Here is a 15911-nt window from a genome sequence, read left to right as displayed (position 1 = left end):
GGCTCGGTCATAACTGCTGGCATGAGTTGTCTCATACCCAGAGGCCCAGATAAGGAACATGGTGCTGCCCTGAAAAAACAGGGGCCTTTGGGAGGAGCCAAAGGGAAAGAGAAGAGGACCAACCTCCCAGAATCCTTGGCACTGGAATCCATCTTGGCTGAGAGATGCGAACACCTCCAGAAGGACCCTGAGCCAGAACAAATATGGGCCAAGCAAGACAACTGGCCAGAGACAACCCAGAAACTAACCCCAGTCCCATAAAACCAGAGACTGTGAGCCACGTGGTAGAGCCGTTCTCCTGGGCTCCCTTACCCTGCTGCTCTCCGCCCAGGAGCCCCTTCCCAATAAAATCTTTTGCTTTGTCAGCACATGTGTCTCCTTGGACAGTTCACTTCCAAGTATTAGACAAGAGCCCTCGGCCCTGGAAGGTATCCCCCTCTCTTTCTGCAACAAAAGAACACATAATTTTGATGGTTATGTGATTTGGACTATTTCCATACATGTACATTCACCACCAAAGAAAAAGCAGGCTACGCAATGTTGAAAAAAGTGCTACCATTAACAGTCATTTCTTGTGTTAAGGGATTTGTGACTGTTAAATTACACCATAGGCTTCCAATAGGACTATTTGGAGCTATGAATACCCATGAAGCTGGACTAGTTGTCATTTCTTCTAGAACATCTCAAAATAACTTTTAATTTCTTTCTTTCTTCCTTTCTTTCTTTCTTTCTTTCTTTCTTTCTTTCTTTCTTTCTTGCTTTCTTGCTTTCTTGCTTTCTTGCTTTCTTTCTCTCTCTCTCTCTCTTTCTTTCTTTCTTTCTCTTTCTTTCTTTCTGTCTGTCTGTCTGTCTGTCTTTTTAGGGCTGAACCCATGCCATACAGAGGTTCCCACGCTAGGGGTCCAATGGAAGCTGAAGCCACCAGACTATGGCTCATCAACATGGGGCCCAAGCCGTGTCTTCTACCTACACCACAGTTCACAGCAATGCCAGATCCTTAACCCATTGAGCAAGGCCAGGGATCAACCCCCCCCCCCCATACTCATGGACGTTAGTCAGGTTCGCTAACTGCTGAGCCACAATGGGAACTCCAAAACAACTTTCATTCTTAAGAAACTTCAACACTGGGGGAGTTCCCATCGCAGCTCAGTGGTTAACGAATCTGACTAGGAACCATGAGGTTGCAGGTTCAATCCCTGGTCTTGCTCAGTGGGTTAAGGATCCGGCGTTGCCGTGAGCTGTGGTGTAGGTCGAAGATGTGGCTTGAATCCCGTGTTGCTATGGCTCTGGTGTAGGCCGGCGGCTAAGGCTCTGATTCGACCCTAGCCTGGGAACCTCCATATGCTGTGGGAGCAGCCCCAGAAAAGGCAAAAAGACAAAAAAAAAAAAAAAAAAAAAAAAAAAGAAACTTCAACATTGGAGGTTATGTTTCCAGTGAAACTCCAATAAGTTTATGCTTCCATATGATTGGAAAGCAAATCTTACCCCACCCCAATGTGAGCACAGAAAACTAGATGAATTCAGGTTTTCTTTAATGTCAAAGGGAATTCAGTTATAAGCCTCTCAGTTCCCATTACTACTATTCTCTTCCAAGGCCATGGCTATATTTACAATAGCTCTTTACTCTGCTCCCTTTCACACACACAAGCACACACAAAGTTACACAGCACATAAGGCCAGAGCCAAGATTTGATCCTCATTTATCTGACCCAAATATCAAGTACAGCATTATGCAATACTGCAATATTTCAAAGCAGCCCAAAAAGGGGTAAAATGATCATAAGACGTACAAATCATCCTTGATGAGAAAAAATATATATATTTGGAAATCACTGGTCTGTAGAATTGATCTAGCCATACAAAGTTTCTTAGTAAACTTGGGAGCAACAATGAATATGACAAAGCAGGGACCCTACCTATACCATGACAATATTTTGCAAAGCTATGATCATTAATAATGCGGAAATTATCAGGTACATTTTTTGCTGAGGTGCTGGTCCTCCCGAGATGGAAAGTGGTACATCCCTAATGTACCATCTCCCAAACAGTGACACTCCTAGGATAGGCTCAGATGTTCCGTTCTTGTTTACCAAACGCCCATCTTTTAGTACCTAAAGAAAAAGTGGGAAAAGTTTAAGTCAACTTGATTAAGATATACATTCCAAGCTGGCTCATGATGTGGAAACCATCCTAGATATCATAGCTGATCAAGTAGGCTAATGGGTAAAGGGGTTGGGGGTCTGGGGTTGGGAACAGATGGGAAAGATAGGGAAGAGCTATTTTATATGTAATGAAGACTAGGGCCCTTCTAGAAGGTTCAATAATTGAGTTTCAACCATCAACCTTAACTCTTAATGAAAAGTCAGAAATCTCAGAGTTCCTATTGTGGCTCAGCCATAACGAACCTCAATGGTATCCATGAGGACATAGGTTCAATCCCCAGCTTCAATCAGTGGGTTAAGGATCTGGCGTTGCTGTGGCTGTGGTATAGGCTGGCAGCTGCAGCTCTGTTTCAACCTCTAGCCTGGGAATTTCCATATGCCACAGATGTGGCCCTAATAAGCAGGGGAAAAAAAAAAGAAAAGAAAAAAGAAAAGTAGCAAAGATTTATTGAGTCCAATTATATGCATGATAACCAGGAGCCAGAAAAGTACAAATAACATCTTTGCCTCAAGACACTTAGAAGTTATTGGTGAAACTGAGAAGATCCTAAACATAAAAAGGGAAATCAGTATGTTAGAGAGAGAGGCAGTTATGTGCTTAGCTGGTCTGAGAAGGAATAGCTGAACCTGTCTGCTTCCCAGAGAGGGATGCAAACTGCCACACCTGCCACACCTGCCACACTTGCCACGCCCACCACAAGGAGGAGGTATATTTCAAGTCAGTTATAGAACTTGCCTATTGTGTCTGTCTCCACTCATGCTCTTGGACTTCTTCAACTAACATGTGAACAAGCCCAGGTTTGCTGGGAGATGGGGAACCACAGAAAGAGAGTGGCTCCCAGTCATTCTAGCTGTTCAAGAATAGAATGAACAGGCCACCACAAGCCAGCCAGCCCCAACTAACCCACCTGCTAGTGACAGATGCACGAATGAGCCCCAGCAAGATCAACCGAGCCCCTTCTAGTCCAAAAGAATACTCTAGCTACACCCCGTTCACATGCCCAATCACACCACAGGCTAAAGAAATGGGTATTGTGTAAGGCTGTGAAATTTTGAGGAACTTTGTCACCCAGCAAAAGTTAACAGATGCCATTGTCATAGCCTGTTTGATCTGACTTCAGAAGACAGATAAAATGAAGAAGACACTCTTAAAATTCTCCTACCTCAAATTTTCCAGGTGCCAGATTGATTTTAGTAAGGAGCACTTCGGGAAAAACATACTCTGTTCCAAATGTACCACTTAGAGAGAACAACTCAAATCTCGTCAGAGCAGTTTCTACAGGCTGTCCGCAAGTTGTCAGATTAGTAGATTTGCATTTCAACATTGTGCATACCTGTGTAGAACAGACGCAGAAAAAATACAATGCCTTGTATCTAGTTACTTGTACTAGAATTTTTGACTCATAGCAAAGCAAATATTTTCTCCAAACATGATCCAAAGTCCTTTATGGACTTTGGATCATGTTTCTTATAATACTTGCTGTTAGAAATAGCAAATGATTAAGAACCAACCCCCATTTCTTGGCTAACTAGTGGACTGAAAGAAAGAAGTTAGTTGAAAACTAGGTTTGTAATAGGGAAGAACAAGTCTGGGTCCAGATGGATCTATCTCTTTTAATTGAAGCTTTGTATTCTTTTGCTTCTGCTACCAGGGATGTTACCTGTAAGCTTAACTTATACAATCTGGCCCATCTCCGGTAACCCCACCTCCCAGGTAATGCGCCTTAAGCTAATATACCTTTGTTTAGCTCACAGGAAACAGCCTGACCAGGGCCATCTGTGAAGGGCTGTAGGAAGGAAGAAATTAACACATCCCCTCTGCAGCCTGACCGGAACCAGGACTTTACCTCCCTCCCCCTTTAGTGTCAAAGGAGCCTCAGTTTTCCTGAGGGGGGGGGGAGTTCCCTTCATGACTCAGCCATTGATGAACCTGACTAAGATCCATGAGGATGTGAGTTCAATCCCTGGCCTCCATATGCCAAAAGTGTGGCCCTAAAAAGCAAAAAAAAAAAAAAAAAAAAAAAAAAAACAAAACAAAAAAAAACCCTTAGGGAAGATGATTCATTAGGACACTAGTCCACCATCTTTTCAGTCTGCAGGCTTTCTGAATAAAGTTACTATTCCTTGCCCCAGCAACTCATCTCTCAATTTAGCCTGTCATATGGCAAGCAGAACGAGCTTGGACTCAGTAACACATTTAAACCACTAGTCTGGCATGTCAGATGATGGCATCTGGCCCAAGAGAGTGGAGGTCTTTGGGCAACAGCAGTACTAAAGCCAAAAGGATAATTAAAATTTTGACTATACCCTCCCCCCTTTTTTTAATGGCTGCAGCTGCACTGGGGCATATGGAAGTTCCTGGACTAGGGGTCAAATCAGAGCTGCAGCTAGTGACCTACACCACAGCCACAGCAATGCCAGATCCAAGCAGCATCTGTGACCTATGATGCAGCTTGTGGCAGCGCCAGATCCTTACTTAACCCATTGATCGAGGCCAGAGATAGAACCTGCATCCTCACAGAGATAAATTCGGGTTCTTAACCCCTTGAGACACAATGGGGTTCAGTCCCTGGCCTCACTCAGTGGGTTAAGGATCTGGCGTTGCCGTGAGCTATGGTGTAGGTTGCAGATGCGGCTCGGATCTGGCATTGCTGTGGCTCTGGTGTAGGCCAGCAGCAACAGCTCCGATTAGACCCCTAGCCTGGGAAACTTCATAGGCTGTGGGTGCAGCCCTAAAAGGACAAAAAGACAAACAAACAAACAAAAAAAAGAAGAACAAGAAGAAGAAAGAAAGAGAGAGAGAAAGAAAGAAAAAAGTTAACACTGGAAAAAAAAAAAAAAGAAAGAAAAGTTCACACTGGAATTCACTGATACTCAAACATTCCCTTTGAAAGTACCTGCCAATACTCCCTTCTCCTTCGGCCATGAAGTCCTGTAAAAGCTCCTAGAACATACACTTCATTCTCCTCCTTCGCTAGCATTCTGTAGCTTAAATGACAGCAGAGCTCTTTATGACAGACCGTAAGGTTTCCTGCACTTTCAGAGAGTTCTGTGAAGTGGAACTCGTCCCGCGAAATGAATCCCCTGAAGGAGTTTTGCAGTATTGGGAACGGCTGGATGCTTAGGGTGTAGGCACCCCAGTTCACGGCTGTTGGGTAGGTCGGGGAGGTGCGGGGATGCGCATCCACCTCCGCAAGGAGGATTTTTCCCGAGTCCGTTTCCATGTCATAATGGTATACTTTGGGAGAATGTGGAGCATAGATACCACTGCCTGTGAAGGGAAGACAAGTCTTAAAAACAAAAAGCTGCCAGTTTCCCATCAAAATTGGCCATGTGGTCCTGTAGCATGATTAGTCCACAATGAGACGGCGCAGAGGCACTGAACACCTGAGTACTTCTCCCATTTGTACCAGAGGAGATTGAAATACATGACCTATGGTCCCATTTCAAATAAACTCGGAATATAATTTATTAGCATTACATACAATTAAACCAAATATTAAAATCTTGGTACTCAGGACTTCCTAAAAGGTAAGGAAGGTAATATAAAATTTTCTCCTTTTCTCCACTGTGTTGATTTTCAAATATGTCCAAAATTTCTTTAGCACTCCCTTTTCCAATGGGAGGATTTAATTCCCTTCAATCTTGAGTGTGGGACTTAGTGACATACTCCTAATCAATAGACTATGGTAGAAATAATGGCTTGTGACTAGTCATAAAGGGCAATGGAGGTTTCCTTCTTCTCTCCCTCCTTCCCTCCCTCCCTCCTTCCCTCCCTCCCTCCCTCCCTCTCTCTCTCATCACTTGCGGTGGAGGAAGCCAGCTGCCATGTGATGAGAATACATCAAACAGCCCAATGGAGAGGCCCATGGAAATGAAGGTCTCCTGTCAACAGCCGCTAAGAAAGGGAGAGACCCTACCAATAACCACATGAGTAAGCCATCCTGGAAGCAGACCTGCCAGCCCCAATCAAGTCTTCAGATGACTGTGAGCCCAGTTAATGCCTGACCAACAAAAACTGTGAGATAATAAATGTGTGCTGTTTTAAGCCATTTTCACTTTTAGAGTAATTTGTTATACCACAACATGTTAATAATACACTCCTCTGCCTTTGCCAGCGTTAGAGCACATCTTCTTTAGTTCTTTCCTTTGCCCCTTACTAGCTGGTGGCCTTTGACAAGTTACTTGCATCTTTTGTGTCCCAGTTTTCTAATCTGCAAAATTAGAATGATAACACTCAGCCTAAGTATAAAGTTGTTGTGAGGATAAATGAAATAATACCTGTAAAAGTCTTAATCCAGCCACAGCTGTTTATAATCAAGAACTAGCTTCCCTTTCTTCCTTCCTTTCTTCCTTCCTTCCTTTATTTTTTGTGAAAGGATACAAACGTGATATGTCACAACAAGGAATCTCAAACTTACAACAGGTCACATATCTCTGCATTTAGAAGTATAATCTGCAAACTTCATCTGGTCAGGAATTACCTGTCATATTTAGGCGGACATGATGTACGTTGGCTGCAAGAAGATTAACTCTCATGCCCATTGCCCAAGCCGAATGGAATTCAATAGCTGTCAAAAGGGGCAACACATTCATCCAAGCTGCCGGAAACAATATGGTGTCCACGTGGAAATCTTGCACCAGCGTCACAGCAGGATCACGGAAGAGAATATCGAAGCACGTGAAAATGCCGAACTTTCCAAAAGGGGTGTTGAAAGTCACCACCTCCGGCTTTTCAGGGACATCAAACTGAAGCTCATGGTAGAGGTGGTACTATAACAATTGCACAGGATGAAACCAAGAAAGCCTTGTTTATTGAAAGGATGGCACATGAAAACCTTCCAAGTTAGTAACAGACTTGACAAAGTTCCACAGCAGGAAATCGACAGAAAGTGAATGAATATGGTGATTGGAAGTTAATTTCCAAGGAAACTGTGAAAAAAATATCGTCTCTCTCTCTTTTTCTCTCTAGGCTTCCCTCCTTCCTTCTCTCTCTCCCTCTTTAATTAGGAACCAAAATCCTCCCCATAAATCCTGAACACTAACTATATGCTTCTTGAAAGCTGAAGACATACAGCATTTTCCTTTGAATCCCTGAGACTCAAACTTGGTGATTTTTTTCACATCCTATCTACTGCTTCAGCAATTCATTATTCATTATTAGATGAAGGGTGCCAGCTCCCTCTCTCTCTCTCTCTCTTTTTTTTTTTTTTTTTTTTTTTTTGGTCTTTTTAGGGCCGCGCCTGTGGCATACGGAGCTTCCCAGGCTAAGGGTCTAATCGGAGCTACAGCTGCGGGCCTACGCCAGAGCCACAGCAATGCGGGATCCTTAACCCACGGAGCAAGGCCAGGGATCGAACCCGAATCCTCATGGATACTAGTCGGATCCGTTTCCCCTGAGCCATATCTGGAACTCCCTCTATGTACTTTTATATATGTATGTACAATGTATGTACATATATTATATATTATATATATATATATATAAAAACTGAATCACTTTGCTGTACACTTGAAACACTGTACATCAATTATACTTTAATTTTTTAAAAAAGAGTTAAAAAAAGCAGGCAGGGAAATTAACTTCCATGTTTACAATGTAAAAATATCTTTCGGCATTTCAATATTAAATGGTATCCAGTCTACATTCACCTTAGTATCTTTTATATCAATGTTAAAATCATTTGTTTTATATATAAATGTTTGTCTCAATCCTGGACTACTAAAACCTCTTTCTTACAGATATCTGCCTACATTTTTATTCACATTAGTTTTTTTTCTAAAATGTCATTTTCTTCATTGCTCACTTTAAAAAAATCTCAGTAACAGGAGTTCCCGTCGTGGCTCAGTGGTTAACGAATCCGACTAGGAACCATGAGGTTTCGGGTTCGATCCCTGGCCTTGCTCAGTGGGTTAATGATCCGGCGTTGCCGTGAGCTGTGGTGTAGGTTGCAGACGCGGCTCGGATCCTGTGTTGCTGTGGCTGTGGTGTAGACCAGTGGCTACAGCTCCGATTCGACCCCTAGCCTGGGAACCTCCACATGCCGTGGGAGCGGCCCAAAGAAATAGCAAAAAGACAAAAAAAAAAAAAAATCTCAGTAACAGGAGTTCCCGTCGTGGCTCAGTGGTTAATGAATCCGACTAGGAATCATGAGGTTGTGGGGTGGATCCCTGGCCTTGCTCAGTGGGTTAAGGATCTGGCGTTGCCGTGAGCTGTGGTGTAGGTCGCAGACCTGGCTAGGATCCCACGTTGCTGTGGTAGGCCAATGGCTACAGCTCCGATTCGACCCCTAGCCTGGGAACCTCTATATGCCACGGGAGCAGCTCAAGAAAAGGCAAAAAGACAAAAAACAAAAACAAAAACTCAGTAACATCATAATAAAGGAATGAAGCTCTAACCCCTACACAGCATCCCCCTCTCTCCTGGCAGGCTCCATCTTCCACACCCACCACCTCTTACCTTATGGTAACGTGCCACCAGCTTTCCCTCTGAATCATATACCACGTTGGTGTTGTATTGATAATAGCCATTAGGAGGACATTTGGAATCATGGGAATTACAGGGCTTTTTGTCTCCAATATTCGCCAAGACATAGATAGAGTTATTCTTGGCCAGGCAGCTGAGTCTTACTTGCACTGGTGTGTGACCAAATCTAAATCAAATTTTAATTAAGACATGTCAATAAATCAGAGAAAGATAAATACTCTGTAATATCACTTATATGTGGAATCAAGGCTTAGTAGATAGTGGGGGTTATTCATTGAATATATACCTATATATCTGTGATTCTCTAAAATTTGCATGTTCACCAAGCAAAATGATCATTCCTGAATGTCATGTATATATATATATATGTATATGTATACATATATGATGTGTGTGTGTGTGTGTGTGTGTGTGTGTGTATCTTGGCATTCATTAGGTTTAAAAATTGTTCTTAGATACTATGATAATTATTTATAATCAAATATCTTTAACTTAAAGAAATATATAAATAAGGTATTTATTACTGGGATTAGAAACTAAGTGGAAGAGGACCTCATGGATACCAGTAATTAATTCCTGAAGTGGACAGTGGGGTGATATGTGTGTGTGTGTGTATATATATATATATATATATATATATATATATATATATGTATAAAACCACAGCACTTTTGCAAGAACAAATGGGAGAAGTAAAATACCTGCGGGGGTCTTGACATGGAATCCAGTTCTTCTGAGGATCTGGGACATCCTCCAGATAGGGAAAAATGGTTTCCCTGGTAAATTTCCATCCATAAAGTGCATCTTCTGGAGTCACAATGATTTGAGCACCCTGTTCAAACAAGTTAAATCAAACTTATTTCTCTACATAGGTAGACAATTAACCATGCCTGTCTTCCACCAGCTCTCATGTCCGCCTTATAAATTATGCTTCGCAGAAATAAAAGATTACCTGCTCAGCTGCCTGCTTAATTGCTCTCTCCAGAATATCCATATTCTTGTTCATGAGGAGCAAAGCATCATCCCAAGAAACAGGTGTTTTTGTGTCATTTGGCAGGATGACAGCATGTTCATATACAGCAGCCTTAAAAGTATCCAGTGCACGGACATGCAGGATAATTAGGGCAAAAACTGCTAACGTAGTTTGAAAAGAGGAAGCGATCATGGCCAAGTCTAGTGAGTTCTGCAAGAGAAGTGAAATTCATGTAGTATTTGGAGAGGAAGAAACATTTATGTAACATGTGACTGCCAGCTCTTTTCTTTTCTTTTTTTTTTTTTTTTTTTTTTTCCAGCTGCCAGATAATTTTAACCCACAGTGCTGGCTAGGGATCAAACCTGTGGAGACACCACCGATCATGATGGGCCACAGCAGGAACTCCTGACTGCCAGCTCTTTTTTTTATAATCTCATGAATATTATGCCTGACTACTTTGGAGGAAAAAAAAAAAGTTGAGTTTCATGAATGTAATCAAAAAATATCACAAGGATTGTACATGTGCTATTGATAAGATTTAACGTCAAATTTCCAAAAAAATTCAAATAGAGTACAACTGCACCATTTCATTAATAGAAAGCAATAGTAACTAAATGAACTCTCATGTGAAAAATGGTAACATAACAAATTTCATTTATTAAGTAACAAAAACTAGATAATAATTTCTTTCTGTTCTGATGAATGATCTACATTGTGTTTATTTTTAGAAGAGGAGAAAACATTTTAAATATTTATTACTAGGTGAATGCAATACAGGAAAATATTGGGGATAAAATTCACCCAAATCAACACTTCGACTTACCTATGAAAGATGATGAACATGCACTTCGTTAAAAAGAAGAGATGTTGTGTCTGGTTTTGCTCATTGCTGCATCCTTAGTGCCCAAAACACGTATCCTTCAGCTGCTGTTCCTGGTGTTTGGCCGGAGAAGACATCGAGAACCTCTGCCTAGGGGATCCCAGGCCTCGGGGAACTAAGCTTCCTTCTTCCCTACTCCTCCCTTCCCTGTCCCTCCCTCTCCCCTCCCTCCCTCCCCTCCTCCTTCCCTCCCTTTCTTCACTTGGAAATAGACACAAGGGAAGAAGTATCTTCCTGGGGCTGGTGATCATAAAGACCATCTCTGTTACAACCCAGATAAGACATAATTTTCCTTTCTTTTAGAGTCAAATAACCACAAAAATGAATTTTTTTAAAATATGTTTTAAAAAACCCGCAGAGACATCATGCCATTATGCTACTACTGGTAACCTCCTAAGACATCAAAGTTCTCCTTTTCCCAGTCCCAATCACGCAAGGAACCCAATTCAAAGTGCCCACCTTAGAAAGACCTCTGAGGAATCTAAATACTGAATGAATACTTGATGTGGTTGAGAGAGCTACTTCCTTGTGATGTAATCTCACTGGTTAGTCATACTTCATCATCTCTTTTGCTTGGAAGTAGTTCAGTAAACTGGTGAAGGTGAGCCAACAGTCTTTACTTTAGGAGGGTAGGAACAGAAACAATCATATCTGTCTTTTACATCTTAGTGTCCCCAGATTTCCTGGATGTTCTTCTCCCTTTGTGGCTACAAACAGGAGAAATAGTGTCTTATTTATGAGGGGTTTTCGGCTGGAGAGGGAAAGGGGAAATGGTTTCTGATGCAAAGTCAAGGTGATGAAGTTTCCTTCTTTCTCTGCAATATTTCCAAATTGTCTCACAAAAACTGAGACTCTGAGTAACAAAGATAATTGCATAGAAGACTCAGAAGATGGTAAATGAAACTTCTGTTTAAATATGGAAAGATCCATAAGATGTAGGGAAAAAGGGAGGGTGGTCCTGGCATAGCGGAAACAAATCCGACTGATATCCATGAGGATCTGAGTTCAGTTCCTGGCCTCGCTCAGTGGGTTAAGAATCCAGCCTTGTCATGAGCTGTGGTGTAGGTCGAACACGTGGCTCAGATCCTGAGTTGCTGTGGCTGTGGCATAGGCTGACAGCTAAAGCTCCGATTTCCACTCCTAGCTTGGGAACTTCCATGTGCCACATGTGTGGTTCCCCCCGCCCCCCGCACACCAAAAAAAAAAGAAAAGGAAAAAAAAGTGACCAAGAGTTTACATTTTTAAGCTCATAAGGGTGATTGATTAAGGAAGCCTTAATTAACTTATTTAGTTTAACTCAGTTATAAAATAATATTACCTGGGAGTTCCCTCAGTGAGTTAAGAACCCCACTAGTATCCATGAAGGATTTGGGTTTAATCCCTGGCCTGGCTCAGTGGGTTAAGGATCCAGCACTGCCACAAGATGTGGCGTAGCTTGAAAATGTGGCTCAGGTCCTGATTGCTGTGGCTGTGGCTGGCAGCTTCAGCTCCTATTTGACCCCTAGCCTGGGAACCTCCATATGCCAAGCATGTGGACCTAAAAAGACAAAAAAAAAAGAAAAAAAAGTTACAATCAATTCAAAATTATTTGGTCAAAGAGCCACTATTAAAAAGCAAACAAACAAACATAGCTCAGATATTTGTTTCTAATTATGAATCTGATCATCTCTTAAAATAGTATTCCGAGATTCTCAGCTCCCTGGTGGCTCAGTGGGTTATAGATCCAGCATCACCACTGTTGTGGCATAGGTCCAGTCCTTGGCCTGGGAACTTCTGCATGCCATGGGCACAGCCCGCCCCCCCCCCCCAAAAAAAAGTCTTCCACTGGGCTTGGTCTTCCAGCTATAATAAGTACAAAGAGTAGAAATGCAGTTTCTGCTTTACACTCTTCTCTGAACTGCTACTTCTCACCTAAAAGTTCAGATAATCATACCTGCTCTTTCCTTTTTGCAAAGTTATTCTGAGAGTAAAAGACACATGAAAGTCCTCTGCAAGATTATGATGGCATGACAGTAATTAATAGCAAGAGGAGACGACTTCGTAATATATTGGTCCTGACTGCTTACTATCTCTTCATTGTTAGGTCCACAGAACTGCGCTTGTTCAGGTAAACAAATCTAGTCTGTTTGGGGTGGAGAACACGGACTCCTGGGTTATGCCCAGCTCTGGGCATGGCAGACGCACATCCGTGGGGCAGGGAAGGCACAGTGAGAACATCAAGGCCCCAGAAAAGCAAGGATTGGATTCAAGCTCAGATGCAAGCCACAGGACTTTCTGCTCTGGCCTCTTACCTGGATGTGAGATGATAATAAGCAGATGAGAAACAAAGAGTTGGAAAAAATCACTGATTGCATTTCCTCATAGGCAGCGAGGAGGATGCATCAACATAAGGAAGCAAAACAGAAAAACCAAGCCCTTCTTTTAAAACAATGTGTTTTTTTTTTTTTTTTTTTGAAACCGTCAACCAGAAAAAGGATGACACTGGACCTGCTCAAAAAGGACTTAGCGGTAAAGAACGCTGTTTCTGTCCCTGCCCCACTGGAATCTTGCTTTGTCTCTGGCAAGCTCGTTCGAATCAGCCTCTGAGAAAAGAAATGGCTGCCCGAGCAGAACCAGCCTGAACTTGAACCATCTTTTGGTGCCATATCCCACCCAGGTGAGGCGCTTCTCCAGCTCTGAACCTGAATGGGTGTTCAACTCTTGAGACGGGTCATGCGACCCAAGCCAAGAGAGAATCTGAGAGTAACGATTCGTCACAGCCTGTGCTCCTGGAATGGATGGAAAGGGCCATGTCATAGAAAGGTGCCAGTAGCCATCTGTTTTTGATGTATAACCACAGCAATTTCACGTGACTCCAACTACCCTTCTGTTTTCTGCTCTCAGAAGTGCGGGACTGTGGTTATGCTGAGTTGCAGAAGCCCCTTTGAAATAGTATGTTCCCTTACTGATTGACGGGTCCCCCTTGCTCAAAAGAAAAACAGTAACAAGTTCTCCTTTTGATGATTTCACTTGCAAATCCTTAATTTTGTTCTGATGCAACTTTGCCAAAAGTATATTGACTTCACCGACAGGAAGTTTTGAAATGTCTCTGGGCTGGTGCAATGGACGGAATGGTTGGGTACCTGACCTCCTCTCCAAAATTCATGTGTTGAAACCTGATCCTCAGTGTGTTGGCATTAGGAGGCAGAACCTTTAAGGGGTGATTAGATCATGAAGGTGAAGCACTCATGAGTGAGATTCCCGCCCTTATAAAGAGACCCCAGCAAGTCACATTGTCCCCTTTTCTATTTTCTCACTGTTCTGTCGATTTCCACAAAGCCTTTCATGTTTGCTCTCTTCTATGTCAATCTGACCTGAATGGCTTCTTCTGGAATTATTAAAGTCTGTTTCTATGAGCCCATCTTGATGGCTTTGTCCCCAGCAGACCCACAGATTAGCCCTCTGATCAATAGCTCTCCCTGTTTCATGCATCGTTCTACTTTTTTAAACCACACACACACACACACACACACACACAAGTTACCAAGGAGTTCCCTTGTGACACAGTGGGTTAAGGATCGCTCCTTGTCACTGCAGCAGCTCTGGTTGCTGCCCGGGCACAGGTTCAATCCCTGGACAGGCAAATTTCACATGATGCAGCCAAAAAAACAGACAAACTTTTTAAGAAACTGGGTCACTTATATGTTGCTGTTGGAAATGTTGTGAAATGGAACACAGCTGGAAAACATCCTGGGAGTTTCTTTAAAACCTAAACACAACCCCGCCCTTCTTGAGTGGGAGGGCTGGGTCACAGGACCTCCTGCATCCTCTTGTTTCCTGTTCTGGAAGAGAACAGGTAAATGTTTGTGGAGAATTTAGAGGTTCCAGTGTAGGAAGAATCTCTTTGAGTTGCTTCCTCGGTTTCTTGTGGGCCGGGTCATTAACCAAAATGATTCTATGCAAGGACAGAAAAGAAAACTGAAGCCTGTATTTCTCTTCTTTGTCCACCCAGAATCCGAGTCTTATGCTTTCGTAAGTGGAATTTGTTTATATGGAAGATCAATTAATGTAAAGTATCTGGGAGTTCTTGCTCTTCTGAGTCAACTAATCAAAAACCAAAGTCCTAAGAGCTGTTAAGACAAATTCACCAGCTGCAGGAATGAAGTGTGGGCAGGTCTTCCTTTTTTTTTTTTTGGCTGTGCCTGCAGCATAGGGAAATTCCCGGGCCAGGATCAAACCCACACCATAGTAGTAACAACGCTGGATCCTTAACAGCCAGGCCACCAGGGAACTCCAAGGGAACACCATTCATGTTCCAGATCTAGAAGCTGGACACGGCTCTTAGGAATGAACTCAACAATAACCAGGTAACTCTGATCTTTATCAGAAAAGTAAATAAAAAAGGCAAAAGCAAATCATTTACAGTGAGAATAGAACAGAAAACAACAGAGGAAATGAATAAAACCATTCATTTCACTTACGTTCTTTTTTGTTTTGTTTTGTTTTGTTTTTTTAGGGACGCACCTGAGGCATAAGGAGGTTCCCAGACCAGGGGTCTAATCAGAGCTGTAGTCGCTGGCCTATGCCACAGCCACAGCAATGAGGGATCCAAGCGTGTCTGCCACCTACACCACAGCTCACGGCAACGCCAGATCCTTAACCCACTGAGCGAGGCCAGGGATTGAACCTGCCACTAACTTTAAAAACCTTTTTTAAAGTTAGTTAGAGAATTTGGGAGTTTATTTGCCCTTTTTATTTTTCCTTTGGATTAGTCTATATGTCATGTATGTACAGGTTGCAATATGATTGTAACATAAAAGATACCGCTTATTTATTATATTCTACATTCAGGCTCATTTAAAAAAAGAAAAAGAGTTTAAACTGGGCATCTTTGTTACATTTAAAACACAAATATATAGAAATTCCCGTCGTGGTTCCTAGTCGGATTCGTTAACCACTGATCCACGACAGGAACTCCTCACTTAAGTTCTAAAAGTGTAAGAAGGGAAAATATCAGTATTATGTTTGCAAAAAATTAATAAACAGAAACTTTAAATTTTGCTGTGATTGTATATAAATAAAATATATCTGCTTTTTCACTTCTCATTTATTAATTGTACTTAATGAAAATTAGTTGGCTATGTCAATATTAATTACCCACCTCTTCAGCCAGCTAGATATGAGAGGGTACGTTTAACACAAGTAGGAGTTCCTCCTTTGGCGCAATGGGATCGGCAGCATCTCTGGAGCTCTGGGATGCAGGTTTGATCCCTAGCCCAGCACAGTGGGTTAAGGATCAAGTGTTGTCCCAGCTGTAGTGCAGGTCGAAACCAAGGCTTGGTCTGATCCCTGGCCCAGGAACTCCATATGCTAAGGGGTGGTCAAAAAACAAAAACAAAACAAAACAAAAAAACCCAAACAGGTAAATAG

General features: G+C 42.3%; 1 protein-coding gene across 2 annotated transcripts; it reads right to left on the bottom strand.

Annotated features, from left to right (window-relative positions):
• Window positions 1-1683: 1683 nt before the first annotated feature.
• Window positions 1684-15851, bottom strand: VNN2 (vanin 2). 2 transcript variants are annotated; one of them, XM_001925374.5, is made up of 10 exons: window positions 15643-15851; window positions 10962-11209; window positions 10446-10555; window positions 9602-9832; window positions 9351-9481; window positions 8623-8815; window positions 6647-6935; window positions 5060-5433; window positions 3326-3496; window positions 1684-2111 (listed from the first exon to the last, which is right to left on the bottom strand). In XM_001925374.5, the coding sequence occupies exons 4-10, from the start codon at window positions 9812-9814 to the stop codon at window positions 1917-1919; spliced, it is 1566 nt and encodes a 521-aa protein (XP_001925409.3). In that variant the 5' UTR covers window positions 9815-9832; window positions 10446-10555; window positions 10962-11209; window positions 15643-15851; the 3' UTR covers window positions 1684-1916. The 2 variants fall into 2 exon arrangements, with proteins under 2 accessions (XP_001925409.3, XP_084872134.1); XM_085016008.1 differs by lacking the exons at window positions 10962-11209; window positions 15643-15851 and having other exon boundaries at window positions 10446-10611.
• Window positions 15852-15911: the final 60 nt, after the last annotated feature.

Source organism: Sus scrofa, chromosome 1 (assembly GCF_054392235.1).
Source record: "Sus scrofa isolate SSC_HxYL_T2T_F1_AM1 chromosome 1, Sscrofa_HxYL_maternal_Yorkshire_Landrace_v2.0, whole genome shotgun sequence".
Classification (NCBI taxonomy): Eukaryota; Metazoa; Chordata; class Mammalia; order Artiodactyla; family Suidae; genus Sus; species Sus scrofa.
Note: the sequence above shows the minus strand (reverse complement) of the source record. Positions and strands in the feature narration are given on the sequence as shown.